The 19,353-nt window shown below is 53.3% G+C and overlaps 1 protein-coding gene across 1 annotated transcript; it reads right to left on the reverse strand.

The window, feature by feature from the left end:
* Window positions 1-284: 284 nt before the first annotated feature.
* On the reverse strand, window positions 285-18,775 carry TPRN (taperin). The gene is given in 5 exon segments (XM_079324243.1): window positions 285-1,686; window positions 2,523-2,650; window positions 2,868-3,048; window positions 16,576-17,904; window positions 17,906-18,775. Coding segments are annotated over 5 exon segments (2,505 nt in total). The 5' UTR covers window positions 18,710-18,775; the 3' UTR covers window positions 285-1,623.
* Between the last annotated feature and the right edge of the window lie 578 nt (window positions 18,776-19,353).

The raw sequence follows: 19,353 nt of genomic DNA on the forward strand, positions 1-19,353 counted from the left end.
AGTGACCAGCAGTCTCACATCCCCCCTCATTCTACCCTTGTCTCAGCACCTTATCCTGAATTATTTCATTAACAGGAAGCTCAACACATGAACTCCATGGTCCTTGTGTCATGTCTCAGGCAGATGCACTGCAGACACATCCTGCTCCCAACAAATAACACAGGCAGCAGATCTTAAACTAGTTTGGAACAGACAAGGAGGTGCAAAATATTTCTTTGTAGCCCCTCAGCCAACATCTAACAAACTACTGAGTAGCTTTTTTTTTTTTTTTTTTTTGCATTATCTTTCCAAAAGTATTTAGGCACCCAGGGCAGCAGGGAACAATTACAAGTAGGTATATTCTAACATTTAATCCTGTGTTTTTCAGCAGAACAGCCTTGCAGCTACTACAGACACCAAGCCAAGTGCAAGGTATGCAGAGCATTTTCAGTTCACAGACCAGTGTCACTTGAACAGACATTCATCCTCTATAACAGACAAACCAATAACCATCAAATTTAATCAAAGATACCAGCTTGTTCCTTTGGATCATGCCCCACACCAGGGTACCACTCATTCCATAAAGCCCAAAGAGGCCAGATCTGTTCTCACCACATCTCTTTTAATCCCAAAGTACAAATCACATTAGCAGCACTGCTCCATCTGTTCCAGAGTGCAATTTTGACCCTGAGTTTACAGTAGTAGAAAACTTGAATGGAAGATTCTAGCAGATTCCTTTGCATATTGGCTGCAATAAACAATTACAATAGAACTATAAAAATGCTAGAAAAAACAAAAATAACCCACATTCCTTGTTCAAGTTCTGCAGAAGAAAGGAGTGAATCTGCCCTCCTGTGCTTGAATTAGAGGAGCAGAGTGTGGCATGGAGGAAGCAACCAAGAGAGATCAATCAGATCTGGAATAAAGCAACAAGAGGAGCTGGCAAAGTGGAGCACAACCAGCAATTAATTCCCAGAGACTGGATGCCAGAGTTGGAAAGGACAGATGAAAGCTATGGCCAATGTGTGGGAATCTTCAAGGAGCTCAATACAGTCTGGACATTTCTCCACTGATTGGTGCAAAAATAACACCTAAAGCTAAAGGCATTCATTGCTGTTCCCACCTCCCAGGGTGTTCAGTGAACTCCACAAGCATATAACTGGCACACATGATGTTTCAGTGAAACCAGGGCTGGAAACATGCCAAGGACAAACCATGGTTTTCCCAACTGATACCCAATGTGTCAAATCACAGCCACACTGTGAACCCACCTAACTGCCCAGTGCTCCAATTCCAGAGCCATCCTCCACTGGGGAGAAGGGTTGCAAAAGCTGTCCAGACCCTGCACAGTGCCTGGACTCAGACAAGCACTGAGAAAACCCAACATCCATCCCGGGATTGCAGATGTCCTTCCCACACGTGCCGAACCGGCAGCTGATCTTGAACAAGGAATATGCAAGGCCACAGGCAGAATCAATCATACGCCTGGAAAGCAGTAGTTGGGTCCCAAAATCCAGTGCAAATATTCTCCGGAGATGGCCGAGCGCATCTGGTCCGCCCTTGGCAGCGGGCTCGGGGGCGGTTCCCGTGCGGCTGCACTGCCCCGTCCTGCCCAGCAGCCGCTGCTGCAGCACCGCAGCGGCCTCAGAAATAGAGCGCGGGCTCGCTGCTGAAATCCGAGAGACCGCCCTTCTCCGCCGGGGTGAGCTGCGGGAGAGCACAGGACACCGCGGCTGTCAGAGCCGGCCAGGGAGCCCCTCACCTCTGGGGGCTGCCTTGGCACCCTGCCCTGGTAACTGGCTGGCTTTAGTCAGCCCCCCCACCCCAAACGTGCCCTGGAGTTCAGAAAGTCCTGCAATGGTTTGGGTTGGAAGGGATCTTAAAATCCACCCTGCTCCAACCTCCCACCAAGGGGCAGGGACACCTTCCACTATCCCAGGCTGCTCCAAGCCCCATCCAGCCTGGCCTTGGGCACTGCCAGGGATCCAGGGGCAACCACCCTGTGCCAAGGCTTCACCACCCTCACAGGGAACAATTTATTCCCAATATCTAATCTAAATCTCTTCTCTTTTAGTTTAAAACTGTTCTCCCTTGTCCTATCACCTGCTCACTTTAAAACAAAACAAAACAAAACAAAAACCTCCCTGTTTTTTATAAGCACTCTTTAGGCACTGGGAGGGGCTCTGAGCTCTCCCTGGATCCTTCTCCTCTCCAAGTGAGCACCCCCAGCACTCCCAGCCTGGCTCAGAGCAGAGGGGCTCCAGTCCTTGGAGCATCTCTGTGGCCTCCTTTGGACTTGTTCCAACAGATCCATGTCTTTCCTGTGCTGAGGACAGAGTGTGCCAGCTGCCTTCACCCAGCTAGGGAGGGGCAGCAGTGGTAGTGGCAGTGGGATGGTGTGTTGGTCCCTTTGGGAGCAGTGACAGCTCCCTGGGCAGGAACACAAACACAGGTGTGCAGGGAAAGGCACATCCTGTCCCATCCACTGCCTGGAACAACCCCCACCACAAGAGAGCACAAGAGTTGCTCATTTATAGTCTCACCATGACTTGGTTTCCATGGGAATCAGTTTCCTTTGCTGCAGGTCCCTCTGCAGCAGGACCCTCATACTTCTGCTCCTGCCACTCGCTGAACTTCACGGAGTGCTTTGGGGTGTAGCTGGATAAATCTGCTGCAAGGAGAAAGACGAGGTAAATATTCCTCACCACCCCAAAGAGAAGAGGGGCCAGGATCCCAGCAGGGACAGGCTGGAAGCTGCCCATCTGCAGCACCCTGTTCACCTCCATCAGCATTTCCACCCATATGGAACCCTTAAGAGTCTGTGGGCAACGTGGGCAGTGTCAGACACCACCAGAAACCCCATGGTGCTAACACAGTGCCTCACTCACCTGAGTTAGGTGTACTGGGATGCAAAGTGCTGTTTGGGCGTGGAATGTAATAGCTATGAGATTTTTCCTCCTCTGTTTCGGAAGCATGTCCTTCATCTTCCTCATCTTCTTCTGCCAGGGAGCTCTCTGAGGGATACTCAAACATGGTCTGCAAGCTTGTCTCGTTGAAAGAGATCTTCATCTGGGTAACAGCAAAGGAGAATTGTCAGGGAGAAGCACAAGAACCCGCTGATCCCCACGCTGGCTCTGCCACAGGCCACTGCAAACACCCTGGTTTACAGCAGCCACTGCAGATCCCCCAGTCCCTCCCCAAGTGTCTTGGTGGATCTCTTGCCATGCTGAGGGAAACCCCAAAGGCAGAACCAAATGGATGGGATGGAGGCAGGAGCCCAGGGGTCTGGAGTACCTCTGTGCCCTCTGCAGCACCTCACACTGATGCCCAGCATGCAGGGGAGCTGCCACCATGTCTCTCATGGGAGACACAAGCAGCAAAGCACCCACGTGTGGGAAAGGTGACATTGCTAATTCCTGGCAACTCCTTTGTGCATCCAAGCTCCAGAAAACAGAAACATCCATGATCAGGATTCCAGTCTTGGGAGGACATTTTGGCAAAGAGCTATTTAAGCTGCATTAAACAGGGCTTAAAACCAGAAGTGAGGAAGCAGCTAAAGGAGAGATGGTAACAGCTGGTAGCAGACAGGGAAAATACTGGACAACGGGGAGGCCTTAAACATTCTGGTTTGAAGCCAGTTTTATCTAGTATTGTCACTAATGACCTTACTACAGTAACTAGGAGACTAGGAAATGAAAGTGACTTCAACACAAGAGTTCATCAAGGGCTAACCAGAATTTTATGGTCATGAAGAAAACTGGAGAGCAAAACCACTAAAAATAGAATCATGTTTAAGAGCAACCATTGCACTAAGAGAAGTTCATCACCTGTGAGTAAGTGAGGAAGAAAATTTGGGATTGGCTACAGAACTGTAATCATCATCAGGATGCTACTTAAATAAATCAGGAATGAAGCAAGGCATTTCTGCTGGAAATAGGGACTGCCTGGCTCTGTCCTCCCTGGAACACCCAGCAGGTGATGGAAGTAACTCCAGATGTGCTCATCCAAGAAAAGAAAAGCTGAGGGAAGGGTTTGTTCCCCTGCAGACCTGCCTGGCCTAATCATTATCTACCTCTGTGCTCCAGGGATCTGGTTACAGGTCACCTCAACAGGTGCACTGCCAAAAACTTCACACCAGCAAAAGTGAAGGTGGAGAAAAAGCATAACAGCTCTTTGTAAGTACTCCAGAAAATAACCACCAAAGAGCAGAGAACTGCTGATGCCAGCACATGACAACCAAGGAGGACAAGCTTGCCAGGAGTACATTCATGCCAGAAGTAGGGAAGTATTTAGCAAACACAGATCAAGGTTCAGCAGCAGCTGTCTAAAAGGGTGTTGTGATCCCTTTATTTCTAAATACAATTAAAATTCAGCTAATGGGGTTGTGAACAGAATGGAAAGGATGTGGCAGCTTGTGACAGGAGCCTGATGGTTCTGATCTCTCCAGATGCTGGGTAATGACTGGCCAGGGGCAAGTGCAGCACATTTATCCCATATTTCTGTCATACAGAAAATCCCCAGAGGCTGGGAAGTGGCACCTGGCCCCAAGCAGCCCTCAAGCACCATTCCCTGTCACAGCAGCAGTCAGAGCACTGGAGTGACACTGCTAGGAGCTGTCAAAGAGACACCTGGATGTCCCCAAGGGCCAGAGCTGCCAGCAGGTCACAGAGCCACCTGTGCTGCCCATGCACAGGGACTCTGGGGGGAGCAGAGCAGGACAGGGAGCATTTCACTGCTGCTTTTTAGCAAAGCAGTGGGGGGAGCTCAGTTTGAATCTGGGTAACAGGGAGCAGCTGCAGCTCCTCCACACTGCAAACCCACAGCTGGAGCTCTGTGCTACTCTGCCCCAGGGCAGGATGGACCTTGGACACAGGCTGCCTCCCTTCCCTGCTCCCAGGAGGAGGGAACCAGCTGCCTTTCCCCATTCCCTGCCCCAGCCACTCTGAGTCTCCCCAAATGACACACGAGGAGAAGAGTGATTCTAGTTCAGAGAAAAGGAGTTGGAATTAAATGGTCCTGAAGCTGAGAGCATCCCACTTGCTGCTCCCTGAATTTCCCATCCCTGCTGCTGACCTAGATGCTCCCTGATCCGAGCCAGGCTGTCACTGCTCACAATGTGGTGTCTGTCCTGTGGGGATGAGCCACACTGCCAGGCACAAAGGCCACGAGGGTGGATGTGGCACAAAAGCCTCAAGGGTGGATATGGCACAAAAGCCACAAGGGTGGATGTGGCCAGGGCTCCTGGAAGCCCAGGAGCTATCCCAGAACCAGAAACTGCACACAGGCCACTTACCAGTGCCAATGGCACTGAAGGGCAAAAAGTACTTGGCTAAATGTGGAAAACAAAGCAGACAGGAGAAATGTGCCTTGGGGCTAAGAATTTAAGTTTGGGAGATAGAACTAAATGTTCCTGGTTTTGTTATCTGGAGGAATTCTCTAAAAAAAATTACTTTGAGTCCAGTTTGGACCAAAGGTGCATGCAGTGCTAGAGTTGAAAACAGCCTCATCAGGGAGCAAAACCAAGGAGCAGAACAGAGCAGAAATGGCCTGGAGACACCCACATCCCACACAGAGCCCAGAGCCAACACCAAGAGCCCCAAATTCAACAGCTCCCACTCTCCAGAGCTAATTCTGTGCTGGAGCCCTTCAGACAGAGTCAGGCCCTGGCACCCAGGGCACAGCTGGGGCCAGGCTCACACAGGCAGTGGTGAGTGGCACAGGGACACGTGGCACAAGCTCCCCCAAACCACACTGAGCTGCCCTATGGCAGATCCCAGCTCCTGCTCCCAGCAGAGCCCCACAGCTGCTGCAATAAAGCCCAGGGCACACCCAGGCAGAGCAAACACAAGGCACAACCAGGCACTGGCACAGGATGGACCCTGGGGCACTCAGTCAGCCCTGCCTGTGGGGAGAGAGCCCCAAACCCCAAAACCTGCTGTGGCACCACCAGAGCTCCCCTCTCAAAGCACAACAGGGTTTCAGGGAAGCACAAAGCAGCTCTGCCTGACCCAACAGAACAGGGAGGGCAAAGCATTCAGGCTGAACCAGGAGACACACAGGGCAGAGCAATGCTGTGAGTGGCTGCAGAGCACAGCTGAGTGCTGTGTGCAAGGAGCACAGGCAGCTTCAGTCCCAGCAACCAGCTCAAAAGGAGAACCAAGAGCCCAGTCATGGCACAGACAACAGGTTTGCACAGCCAGCAGCACCTTGCCAGACCACAGAGACTTTCATGGGAACACAAAAGGCAGCAGGGGACATTTCTTTAGAAGAAAAGTGTGTCCCAGCAGAGCCAAGCTGGCTGGAGCCCAGCCAGTCTCAGCACTGCTTCTCCTGGTTCTGCCCCAACAGTTGTGGCAAGGAAGAATTTTGCACCCTTCAGCTGTGGATGTTTGCAGGGATTTGTCACTCTTTGCTCAGCTGGAGGCTTCACCCACAGCTGTGTCACAAACCCAGGGTCCAACCCAAACCCATATATATATATACATATATATATATATATATATATATGTATACTCTGCCCAGCAATCAGACACACTGGAAAGAGTAAAGCAGGCTTTTCAGGAAATATTGTGCTGTTCAACTGATAGGTTGTTGTTGCCATAGCAAAAATCATTTATTTATTTGCTAGGATTTGAACAGTAATGAGTAATAGAATATCCAGGAAAGAGAAGCCAGGGCAAATACTGCCTAACAAAGCATAAATCTGAGTAGTCATGCAGATCTCATTTAGAAAAGGGAAGTCAGCCTTGTGTCAGGCTGTCAGGACTCAGGCTGCACCCAGACCAGCAACCAAGCAGCCCTCATATAGAGAGATTTATTAAAAACAAACATAACTGATTTATAGAACCCGACCTACAACATGGGCAATGACAAGTCAGCAGCCACCTCACTCCCAAAAAGGAGATGAGAAAGTCTGCAAGGCAGTACTAATGACAGACCCAATGGCTTCTCACACACCAGGGACCTCTCTGGATGTCTCCAGGGGTTAATCTGCATCCTCAGCTCCAGAAGGAATCTGCTTACTGTGGCTCTTCTCCACCCATTATTACATTTGCTGCTTGCTTGATGAGCCAAAGCCAAATTGATAACGTAGGGTGTTTACACCTTTTAAACTGAAACCTCTTTGGCAATCCAAATCCTCACCTTGCAACAGTCAGGAAAAAGTGATTTTTCTAGACATTAAAAGAATGAAATCATCCTATAATTATATTTCAGCAGGGAGAGGAGAGTCCAAGTCAGCATTTGATCCCCATCACAGCAGCCCAGAAGAGGGGGCTGAGGAGCAGTGAGCCCACCTCCCTTCCCTGTGAGTGGTGCACATCTCCCAAACCCAGGGCTCCTGCCAGAGCTGCCATCCCTGCTCTGTCCTTGAGGAGCAGGATGGGATGGCAAGTGGTGAAGCACAAGCTGGGCTCCATCCTTGCCCTGCTGCCATTCCACAGCACCTCCAGCACATTCCAACCCACCAAGTGCCTCACCAGATCCAAACAGCTGAGCAGCACCAGGGATCAAGACTTGTTCCCTTCATGTACTGATTTTCCTCTAATCATTCTCTGTCCTCAGTAATTCCCAAGTGACAAACCCAGGGACTGCACTGACTCACCAGGAGCTGCCAGGTGCTGCTGGGTGTGATTGAAAGCAGCTTTCCCACCTGGTCTATTACAGGATCACAGAATATCCTGAGCTGGAGGGACCCCCCAGGATCAGCCAGTGCAGCCCCTGTCCCTGCCCAGACCCCCCAACAATCCCAGCCTGTCCATCCCTGGTGTCCAAACGCTCCTGGAGCTCTGGCAGCCTCGGGGCCGTGCCCATTCCCTGGGGAGCCTGGGCAGTGCCAGCACCTCTGGGGGAGGGAAGAGCCTTGCCCTGAGCTCCAGCCTGAGCCTGGGCAGTGCCAGCACCTCTGGGGGAGGGAAGAGCCTTGCCCTGAGCTCCAGCCTGAGCCTGGGCAGTGCCAGCACCTCTGGGGGAGGGAAGAGCCTTGCCCTGAGCTCCAGCCCTGGCCCAGCCCCAGCCCCAGCCATTCCTGTGCCTGTCACAGAGCAGAGATCAGTGCCTGCCCCTCCTCTTCCCCCCACAAGGAAGTTGCCTCCTCTCAGCAGCACAGGAGGCATTGGCTGGCATCTGCAGGAAGGGTGGACAATCCAACATGAGCACAAATCAGGGGTCAACACCTCAGAGATCACACACAAAACGAGTGCTCTGAAGAACCTTGTGCTCCTGTGCCACCTCACATCCAGACTCATTTGCTGCTGCACTGGTTGGCTCAAGATTGGGTCAAGACGACAGCAGAAGACATCAGAGCTGATCCCTGGAACTACAGCCAGCTGGGAGTGTCAGCAAGCCTGTGCACACAGAGATCCCAGGAGGGCTGCAAACAGCCCCCAAGCAGGGCAGAAAAGCTGCTCGAGCTCCAAACCCACTGGGTTGGTGGGTGGAGGTCAGGACCTGTACAGAGAGGAGGTTCTAACACAGAACAACCTCCCAGCTCCCTTCTACCCCAGCAGAAGCAGAGATTTTATGGTGGACAAAGATCCCCACAGGGTTTACCCTGCTCTTCCCATCTGGCCAGTCCCACAGAGCAGCATATTTAGTAAAAGGAGACAGAAAAGCAGTTCATAAACTCCAAACCTCTGCAGACACTTTCAGTTTTTCTTTCACAGCAGCCTGCAGTCAATGATCTAGACAGCTTCCTTGAAAAGAAGCTTTTAGATAAAGGATTTTTGGGAAAATTAGCTTTTTTTTTTTGAGTTAGTAATGAGCTTATCTATGTGTCTGTCTGTGCTTGTCCTGAAAACAGTCATGTGTCAGCCAAAATTGTTGAATAACTCCAGGCACAAACTATGTGGGCAGCCTGAAATAGTATCCTGGGGAGTGCAGAAGCACTAGCACATCATCAAGGCATTTGCTATCATTCAGAAGATAAGCAGCTTTTGTGCCTCTAAAGCTCTTCCTTGACACAGAAAGAAAGGGTTTTCCCCTGACAAGTATCCCTAGGAACAGAGGGGACTTGAGGCTTGGCTCCTATATCGGATTAACCCTGTACTGCTATGGCTGAAGCATTCTAAATATGCCCAGAAAAATGCAGATGGCAGTTCAGAAATGTACTTTTCTGTCATTCTATAAAAAAAGAAGAGTTTTGGGGAACTGGAGTTGGCTATGACACCACGGAATCAGTTGATCATGATTTTCCAGGAAGTGTTTCCTGAGAGTGAGTGACTTTTGCTCAGCCATTAGCTGCACCTCAGTGAGTTACTGAGTAGAGCTAAGAGCACTAAAGATTTACAGCAGGAGCATGTCAGGGAAACCCTGTGTGGCTGGCAAAGAAGACATTTCCTCCAGGATCACATCCCAGCTCCTAAGCCACAAGGCAAAACAAGAAAGTCTCCATTTACAAGGCAACCCACAAAGCCAGCTCTGTGTAATCAATATGCTGAAGCACATGGCAGATAGGAGCAATGCATGGAGATTCGAAATATTAAACTCCTTGTGCAAGACACGGGCAAGTTTCAAATTCCTGATGAGAGGTGACAGAGTAGGGACAGCCCCAAGAGCATGTGGGGTGGCTTGGTTAACTCTTCACTGTGCAGGACAAGGGGAGATGCCAGTGCTGACACAAGCACAGCTGGAGCCCCAGTGTGCCAGGGCACAGAGCAGCCATTCACCCTGGGAGTCCTTTATTCCTCCTCACATCTGCAGGCAGAGGAGCCAGAGCCTTCCACAGCTTAACAAGCAATTCAAAAGTCACTTACTTGGCCCCTAAGAACCATACAGATCTCCCTACTGGTATGAAACTAATCTCATCTGAATACACAAAGGGAGCAGAATAAGTAAGGTACAATTAGTATCAAGAGTTGGTGTCCTCACAAAAACCACACAGAGCTCCCCAACAGCAGAGGAGTTCACAGGCAGCTCTCAGCAGCCCATTTGTAGCTACAACAAGGAGCAGTGCTGGGAGCTGCCACCCACAAACATTTCTGTGCAACCCAGACTGCCCAGAGCAGCTCACAAAAGTACCTGGGTTTGGTGCTGGAGTGGGACCCACAGAGCAGCATTCTATGGGAAATAGCAGAATTACTTCCCACCCTGTGGGAAGGAGCTCATTCAGGACCAAAAGGCTCCCATGATGTGAACAGTATCACCTGCACAACAGGGTTCATGTCTCTCTTGCCCTTTCCCTCTCTTTTAACATGCAAAAGGAACTTCCTTGATGAGAAGCAAGTGCAGCAGGTTCACCAGGAGCCTCAGGGATGTGCCTTCAGAGCTGCACTTTCACCAGCTGCAAGCGACACAATTTCCCTACACACACAAGTGTTTTGTCTGGGATATTTCCTACATTCTTGCACTGCCCACAAAGCAGCAGCTCCATCCTGCCAAGTTCCCAAGATCATCCAGAGGGCACTTGTAGGAAAACATCAGCACCAAGTTCCTCCAGCCCAGATTTTCCCAGGATGTTTGTGAAGTTGCTCTGTATGATACAGACACTTCATGTGACTCTTCCTACACAAACTGGCAAATAGGGATATCCTCCCAGCCCCACAGACTGCTGCAGTCAGTGCAAGAGTCTGGGTAGTAAACAGATTCTAAATTCAGGTTTCACTTGGGAGGAGGGTGAGCACAACCCCTGAGGCAAAGGAGATGTTGCTGCAGCAGCTCTTACACAGATTTCCTTTGCTGCCACTGCACACAGAAACTAAATATTTTCATTTTCCCTACTGTTGCCCACACATAACAGACCAGCAGAGCTCCTGCCCCAGCCACCCAGTGTCCCTCCTCTGCTCTTCTCAGAACATCATGACCACATACTGGAAAAACCAGAGTGGGAAAGAAAACCCAAACCCAGTGGAGGGAAATTATAAACCATCTGCAATCTGGTCCACAGATTAGGAAAACTGATTAGGAAAACGTTAACTGTAATCCTCGTGATTAGAGTTCAGAGCACAAAGCACTTCAAATCTCCTCTGGAGCTCTGGGGCAGGCTGAGCCCTGGGCACGTCCTAACCAGCTTCAAAGCCAGGCTCGGCTCTTATGTGCGTAACAGTTTCTATTTCAGCCCTTCTGTCCCCTTCCCTGCAGCGCTGAGAGCAGCAGGCAGGACATGGGGGCAACAGAACCAGGGGAATTTGGGACCAGCTCAGACCGTAACTGCAGAATGAAAGAAGCATGGGACTGGTGAGGCCATGCAGAAAAGTTTCCAGTACAGAGATGAGATAAATCTGACTCATCTGCTCTGCCAGGGTTTCATACAACAAAGTCTCAGCACTTCAAGGTGCTGGCATGCAGTGGGGAAACAAAAAAGCACCCACTGCTCCATTGACAGCCTCGGGGGCAGCTTGTGAAGTGGTTTAAAAGCTGTAACTGCAGCAAATTCTGATTTTCAGTCTTCAGCCATCAACATCACAAAAAAAAAAAAAAATCAGTGGAATTAGCAAAGGGCAGGAGAATGGCCCTGTCTGGGTGAAAGAGCCTGCTGCCATCTGACAGCTAATGGAGATCGTCTCCACAGGGGAGGGGCTGCACTTCATCATCCAAGACACTGATTTCCTGAGCATGACTTATCACTGCTGACCTCATCTCCTAAAAATGCAATGCATCCATGTCAGATACTGCCATGGCCCCTCCTTAAAGGTGGCAGATGAATCTGCCCCAGCAGAGCACAGCCAGAGACAGAAAATAGAACAGGAACACACAGTTCTCCAAGAGCTAAAGAACACAAATCTCTGCCCTGACCCCTCCAAAACACAGAGATGACATAATCAAAGGAATTTTTGCAGAGATTTTTCTTCTTCTACCACCAGATTGGTTTAATTATGTTATGGTTAATTTACTTATGTTATACATTGCAAAAAACCACTTCAGGCAGCCACCAGTATTTAGACTCCACACTGTGCAGACTTGCTCCAAACAGGTCCAGGCAACAGCTGGAAATGTTAATCCCTGCCACAAGCCTACACCTGGTTCTCAAAGGAGACCATCTCCAGCAGAATTGAACAGATGGAAAACTACAGAACAAGGAGTTCAGCAGGTTAGACCAACAAAGCTGCTGCCCATGATTAAAACTGATGGGTGTTTAAAATAATTTTTTAACAGACTTTAAAGTGGGACTTTGGAAGCCACATTCAGGCATTACGCAGCTCAAAAAATTAGGACGTGGACCGTGCTAAAGTTTATGTAAACTGGAGCTTTTTGAAGTTCAGCTGAACATCTTTGAAGACAATTTAGCTCTGGACTCCAACTGTTTGGATCCCACCAGCCTTGTTCCCGTAATCCCTGCTCACACTGGGCTGCGACTCGCTGCCAGCACACGGCAAACTGCCAGCTGTGACAAGCACAAAACATGAAATCCATCAACAGCATGATGTCTGCTGGCTCTCAGGTGCTGTTATTCACAGGACTTTGGGTGGCCTGGCCAGAACTCATTCACCTTCCCTGCAGGATCTCCAGGAGGTACCAGATCCTGGAGAGAACACTCAGGATGCACTGCAGGAGTGACAACTGAAGGAGCAGGGTCAGGGCAGAGTCCAGCCTCCAGCAAGAGGAGAGGCTGAAGCCTAAAGCTCGTGGGGAGCCCAGCTGGCTCTGCAGTGCTCTGTCCTTCCCCAGCTCTCTCTCCAACACGCCAACCACATGTTCTGCAGAAACCCAGATTTCTATCTTGCCAACAACTTTATTGCATGTAATTCTGGCAGGTAACCAACCCACCACTGACTCTTGTCAGCTCAGATGAGCAAGATTTTATCCTCTGTGATCCCAAAGATCCACATCCTGCAGCAAAGCCTTCTCTTCCTCCCAGCACTGCTGAAATGCCTTTCCTTCTCTGCAATAACAGAGTACAAAGAGGAGCCCTGAGCAGAGGTCACCAACAGCGTGCTGCATCCTCTGCCCCACTCCCAGTTTAGAATAAAGGTCAGTAGGTCTCCTTCCACCTCTGCACATGTATCCTGTCCTCTCTGAGAGCTCAGCCAGCTCCTCCAGCAGCTGCCCAGCAGCTCCTGGCACATCCCTTTGGAGCTGCAAACACACATCTCAGACTGAGTCCCATCCCCACTGCTTTATCTGAACTGCTGTTGGTACTGCCTGGAGAAGTCTCAAAACAGCCCCAGAGCAGATGAACAGCCCTGAAGGGCACCTGAACCCCTGCAGGAGCACAGGATGCTGCAGCTCATCCAGCCCCCAGGGTGAGCAGGGCTGGGGCTCTGCCCTTCACCTGCAGATCCTGATGTGTCCCATCACACACAGCCCCACACTGGCCTCCAGAGCCACCATGTCCCCACAGCAGCTCCACAATAGAGCTAGGAAATACATTTTATTTCCAATACATCATCTTCCTCTCCCTCATCAAGCTCCAGCTCCAACCCCCAAAGTAACAGCTGCTTTACATATCTGAAGGTCTGAAAGCTGCAATAAAGCTGTTTATCCTGAAAGGCCTTGAAGCAGCAGCATCCCTCCCTCATGCCACAGCAAAGTCACATATCCCACAGCCACTGTCAGCAGCCAGCAGCAGGGGCTGGAGCTCCCTCAGTGTTGGAACCCACTCCCAGTCTGTCCCAGCCACCCTCCCAAAAAGCCACGGAGGATGTGGATCAGAGGACACGGACCATGTCAGCTGGCACCTCTACCATAGTCAGGCAATCACTGGCCAGACATGGGGATGGAAAAGGGAGGCTGAATTTCTACATTTGAAGAAAAACACCATTTGCATCTCAGAGAACAGTGGGGTCCAACCAGCAGGGCTGACATCCTCTTTCCAAATAAATTATTACCTGTGACTGCACAGATACCCATTGATCCACAGCACTTCCAGGCTGTGCTGACCTGCTGTTTATCCCCCAGATTCCTGCTGGGCATCAGCAAACAGTTAAACTTTTCCAAGTGCTTGAAGTTTCACTAAAAGTTATTTTCTGGAATATGGAGCATAATTAAAGACCTTTTAATAGCAAGGTTTGGAAAGGAAGATGCTTAGCACAAGAAGGGCTTGTTCACCCCAAAAGACACAGGAAGCTGCTCACTAAAACCAGCATCAGGTTTTGACACCCCAAAAGAGAAAGGGGACTGGTTTTCACAACCAGCTGCAGCTCCCAGCTCACAAGAACAGTCTGTTTCTGCCCAATTCAGGCCAAAATCAAGTTTCTGAAAACCCCAACACAGCTACAAAACAGAACTCTTGTTTTTGGCTGGTTGCCGTGGAGACACAGAGTGATCTCTTGGGAAGAAACCAAGGAATGCATCTTAATATGAGCTCCTTCCTTTTCAGGCATCAACACTCAGCCTTATTACCCAGGCTAAAAGCCACAAACATCCTCTAGGTCAAGAGTAAACAGAAATCTTTCCATTTGTCCACCATCAGCATCTTCTGGATCCTGGCTACAAAGTCATACTCTGTGCTTGACTTTGAGCAGGAAGGGAACTGAAAGAAAAATGGGTGTTTCTTCCACACCACATTTAACTTCACCCAGAAACTTGTGTCTTGACTACTTTCCTTCAGCTTGATCTTATTATAAAAGGGTTTCAGCTTCCTGAGTTCTACAAATCCAGCAGGCAGTTCCTCCTTTGCCTTTTAATCTCTCTCCTCAGAAACCAAATGTTTGCACAAGCTCTCCTGCAGGACGACCCCACATACAGTTCTTAGGGAGCAGCTGTGTGTGCACCTTGCAGTATTTGGCACCTCAGCTGCACAGTCAAGGCTGTTAAGCTGATAAGAACAGGTGCAGAGAAGCTCCATGACCTGCCCAATGTCACACAAATCCACCACTGACACACAAACCACAACATTTTAGGCTGGAAAAGGTCGTCTGGAGGTCTCTAGCCCAAACTCCTGCCTGAAGAAGGACTGACCTGACGATTGCCCAAAGCATTCCCCTGGCCAGTTTCAGACAGCTCCAAGGTAGGACATGCCAAACTTCTCTGCATTTGACCAACCAAAAACCAATTCAGTCACTGCATTGGACTTGTGCTCATCTCCCTCCCTCCCTTTTGTACTGTTAAGGACACCTTACACTGTGCACCATTTAATTGGCTTTACTTGAGGCTTTGTTCTTTGTGCCCCAACAGCATCCCCTGCTCAGAAAATTCAGCTCCATCAGAAGTAGGGCTTGTCCAAATATGACAATCCCACAAGATTCCCTCTCCGACCTCTGCTCCATCCTAAGAGCACTCACAACTGTAACATGCTGTATTTTCACCATTTACACCACATATATGATTTGGTTTCAATACAATTAACACCCCAAACAGAACCTGAACAGAGCCAAAACATCTGCAATGAGTGCAAGCCAGCAGGTGTATAAGCAGCAGAACAACTCCAGTCTGACCAAGCACTTTCCTGTAGGAAAACTGCAGGAGCACTGAGCAAGAATAAACACTCCTGCTCATTTGCTTGTTCGAGATCTCAAGGTGCACCAGACTCACTCCCTGCATTAGTCACCATCAAATTACCACAGGCTTCATGCACTGAGGGAGGAATTTGACAGCGTTAAGCCAGGGAAGCAGCACTCCCTGCCTCCCTTCAAATGAGATGCATCCTGCTCAAAGGATTTCCTCAAATGATAATGCTCAGCGCCTCAGGCACCCATGTGCATTCAGTCCCTCAGTTATCTACTGGCATTTGGATAACGGGAAATGTCCAACAATTCCCACTATGGAAAAACATGTCAGAGCCCAACAACTCTCCCCCACTCCTTTTATCCTTCACCAAGACCTACAAAGATTAATTCTCAATTTAGGGCTCATAAGGACCTACACTACTCCCCAAGGCGTGCAAAAATCTGGCATTCGCTCACTCCAAAGGCATTTGGAGCAATCAGCACCTCGTGGATCTTCAGAGCTGTAGCTGCACATTCAGAACAAGCAGGTGGTGTAATCCTATCAATGGGAGTTAAGTTCTTGCTGATCTCTTTCTGCCTAATCGAGACCTAATTCTTGAGCCTCTATCAATAGATCACTAATGCGGGGACGTCGCCAATGCCATGCTGCCCAAATGACCACGGGCAGCTCAACATGTCCAACCCCTCAGACACAGCTAGCAGAGCTCGAGGGCAAGCCCACAGCTGTTCAAACCACCACCTTCCCCAGATTTCCTAAATTCCTGAAATATTTTACTTTCCACTATCATATCTCCAAGAAAGAATGGGGTGGGAGAGGCCCTGCAGTTATCACAGGGCATATCCCACCCTCAGCTGCCTTGTGGGACAGCACCCACTGTGCCCTCTCTGAGGGAAAATTTCCTTTAAGACCACAAGTCCCATCTCCCAGCTGTGGTCCTCAGGCTCCCTTTAAAATTCTAGGAGACAGTAAAAGCAAACAAGACACTGGGCTTGCAAAGATTTGCAAACTTTCCTAATATTGGATACCATGAGAAATATTAATCCTTGACTCCTTCCTCACTGTTCTGAAATATCCTTCACATCATAGTGGAGTTCCACCTTCCCTCTCCCGTTTTCCACCAGCCCCAAGGCGTCACTTGTGAGTCGGTTTTACCCCCTCTTCAGCCAGCTGTGAGGGCAGCCCGTGTCCCCATGAGAGCCTCATGAGAAGCCAAGCCCAAGGCAGCACTGGCCACGTCCAGCCCGGCTGCTGAGCACACAGGTGCCCGGTTACCTTCTTGCGGCGCGAGCCCGTCTTGCTCATGCAGGACCTCTCCAGAGACAGGTACCCCCCGATCACTTCGATCTCGTTCACCGTGGGGTAGCGCTTTTTGTGGGATATCCCCACTTGGGGCCCATCAGCATTCTCCACGGCTTTGCCTCTTCCTTTGCTCTCCTCCTCCTCCTCCTCTTCCTCCCGCTGTGGTCTTCCGCTGGCATCCGCCTGCAGCCCCGGGGCCGCGGGCTTCCTTTTGGGCACGACAGTGAAGGTGCTGCCTCCCCTCTGCTGGGGGGCAGAGTGTGGTCTGTAGAGGGGCACGGAGGAAAACTCCATCTCCAGGTCAGGGCCAGCTCCTCCGGGCTGATCCGCCAAGCTCCCGGTCCTCGCAGCCGGGCCGGCCCTGGGAAGCAGCTCCCCGCTCTCCGGCTCCACAATGTCATCGATGTAAGTCACAGGTACCAAGGGTTCCAGAGGCGCCGCTGGGGAAGTGATGGGCTCTTCCTGCTCCGGGGCGGGAGCCCTCGGGGGCTCCTGGGGCGCCTTCTCCTCCGAGGGCGGTGGCGGCGGCCCTGGCCTGGCAATCTGGGCCGGGCTGCCCTCCCGGCGGGGCACGAAGACGAAGGAATTGCGCGAATTGAGGCGCAGCTTGGCCAGAGCCTGTGCCTGCAGGTCGTGGGCCGGGATGGCCGCCAAGTCGGGCTTGGGCGCCGGGTGGATTTCGAAGGAGCCCCCGGCCCGGGGGGCTGAGGCGGAGAGCGGCCGGACGGCGCCGGTGGCACTGGGGGCCGGACTGGCACTGGGCAGGGGCGACACGGCCGCTTCGGCCTCCTCCGGCTTTGGCCTCCTGGCGTTGGCTCTGGCATGGGAAGGGCTGGGGGATGGCACTGGCGGCCCCTTGGGCGTTGCGGGGCGGCCGGCGGGGACAGCACCGGGCTCGGGGACGCGGGCGCTGGGGGGCTGCCCGCGGGGCGTGACCGTGAAGGAGTTGGAGCTGATCTTGTGGACAAAGCAGTTGGCCTGAGGGGCCGCAGCCTTGGGGGCAGCCGGGACGGCCTGGGGGGCTGCAGCCCGGGGAGCAGCCGGGGTGGGCTGGGGGGGCACGGGCTGGGGGGTGACGGCCCGGGGAGGTGCCGCGGGTTGGGGGGTGACAGCGCGCGGGGGTGCCGTGGGTTGGGGGGTGACAGCCCGGGGAGGTGCCGCGGGCTGGGCTGTGACAGCCCGAGGGGAAACCGTGGGCGGGGGAGTGGCAGCCCGCGGGGAGGCCGCGAGAGGAGGGGTGACAGCCCGGGGGGAAGCCGGCTGCAGGACCGTGGGCTGGGGGGCCACCGGCACCGCTGGGGTGGGTGGCAGCTCGGGGGGGAGCCGGGAGCGGCGGAGGAGTGGTGGGGACCGCGGGCGGAGACGCCGGTCCCGGCTTTGGCGCCGGTGCCCGGGAGAAGCCGGGTCCCTTCTGGAGGGGCGCGGGGGCGCGGGGGGAGCCGGGCCCCGCGGGCGGCGCGGCTCGGGAAGCGCCCGGTCCCACCTGCGGCGGAGCCGCGACCCCGCCGGTCCCGGTCAGCGCGTCCCCAACGCGGCGACGGCGGCCCCGCGGCCGCTGCCCGAACTTCTCCAGGAGGCGGCTGACGGTGCCCGGCTCGGCCGCCTCGGGCGGCTCCGGCGGCTCGGCCGTCTCGTAGATGACGACCTGGTCGGCGCGGATCTCGGCGAGCGCGGCGCCGCGCCGGGCCAGCAGCTCCCGCAGCGGGTCGGCGCCGGCCGGGTCCCGGCGGCGGGCGGGCGGCGCGTCCCCCGCCGAGAAGCAGGCGGCGGGGTCGGCGCGGGACTCGATGATGAGGATGTTGTCGGCGCGGATGGTGCGGATGCCGGGCACGGCGCTGTACAGCTCCAGCAGCTGCTGCAGGGGCCGCGCCGCGCCGCCGGGCCCGGGCCGCCCCTGCCGCAGCCGGCGCCGCTCGCTCTCCAGCCGCATGAAGGGGTTCTCGCGGAGCGGGCCCAGGCTCTCCGCCACCACCAGCCGCTCCCCGGCCGGGGGCTCGGGCTCGCCGCCCGCCCCGGCCAGCTTGGCCCGCTTGCGCTCCAGGATCTCCCGCTGCCAGGCGGGCGCTGCCCGCGGCCCGGCGCCGAGCGGCGGCTCCGCGCTGCTCATGGCGGCGGCGCTGGGGCTCTGCGGGCCGGGCCCCGCCGCACCGGGGCGGCCCCGCGGCCCCGCCCCCGGGCCGGGCCGGGCCGGGCAGGGCCGTCCCGCGGGGCCGGGCTGCGCCGGGGCCGCCCCGCTCCCGGCCGGGGTCAGCGCTCCGCCCCCCGCCCGGGGAAGGGCCCGGGGCCGCCGGACTGCGCGGGGTGAGGGCTGAGACCTGCGGTGGTGCCGCATCCCCGGGGGGGAACTCCCTCCCCTCACACACAGGAGACCCCCGGCCCGGACACGAGCCGTGGTGACCCACACAGAATCCCAAAACGCCCATATTTGCCCATTCTCCCATCCCGGGCCGGTCCGTCTGGTGCCAGCGAGGACAGGATCGGAAAACGCCTTTCGGGGGCACCCTGGGGATGTCGGCCGCCGTGGCAGCGGAGCAGGGAACCAGCCCCGGATTCTGGAGCAGTGTCTGTGGTCCCCGCACCGCCAGAGGAGTGTTTTAGGGAGAGCTCTGGTGGACACGTGTTTTCCATGGCACATGGCAGCAGAGCGGGAGAACATTTTTCCCGTTCTCCCATGGCATGGAAGAACACTTTTCCTATTTTGCTCTTCTTTGCTGCCCAGGGAGTCGTGGGGTCTCCCTCCGTGGAGACATC

This window comes from Erithacus rubecula, assembly GCF_903797595.1.
Source record: "Erithacus rubecula genome assembly, chromosome: 21".
Lineage (NCBI taxonomy): Eukaryota > Metazoa > Chordata > Aves > Passeriformes > Muscicapidae > Erithacus > Erithacus rubecula.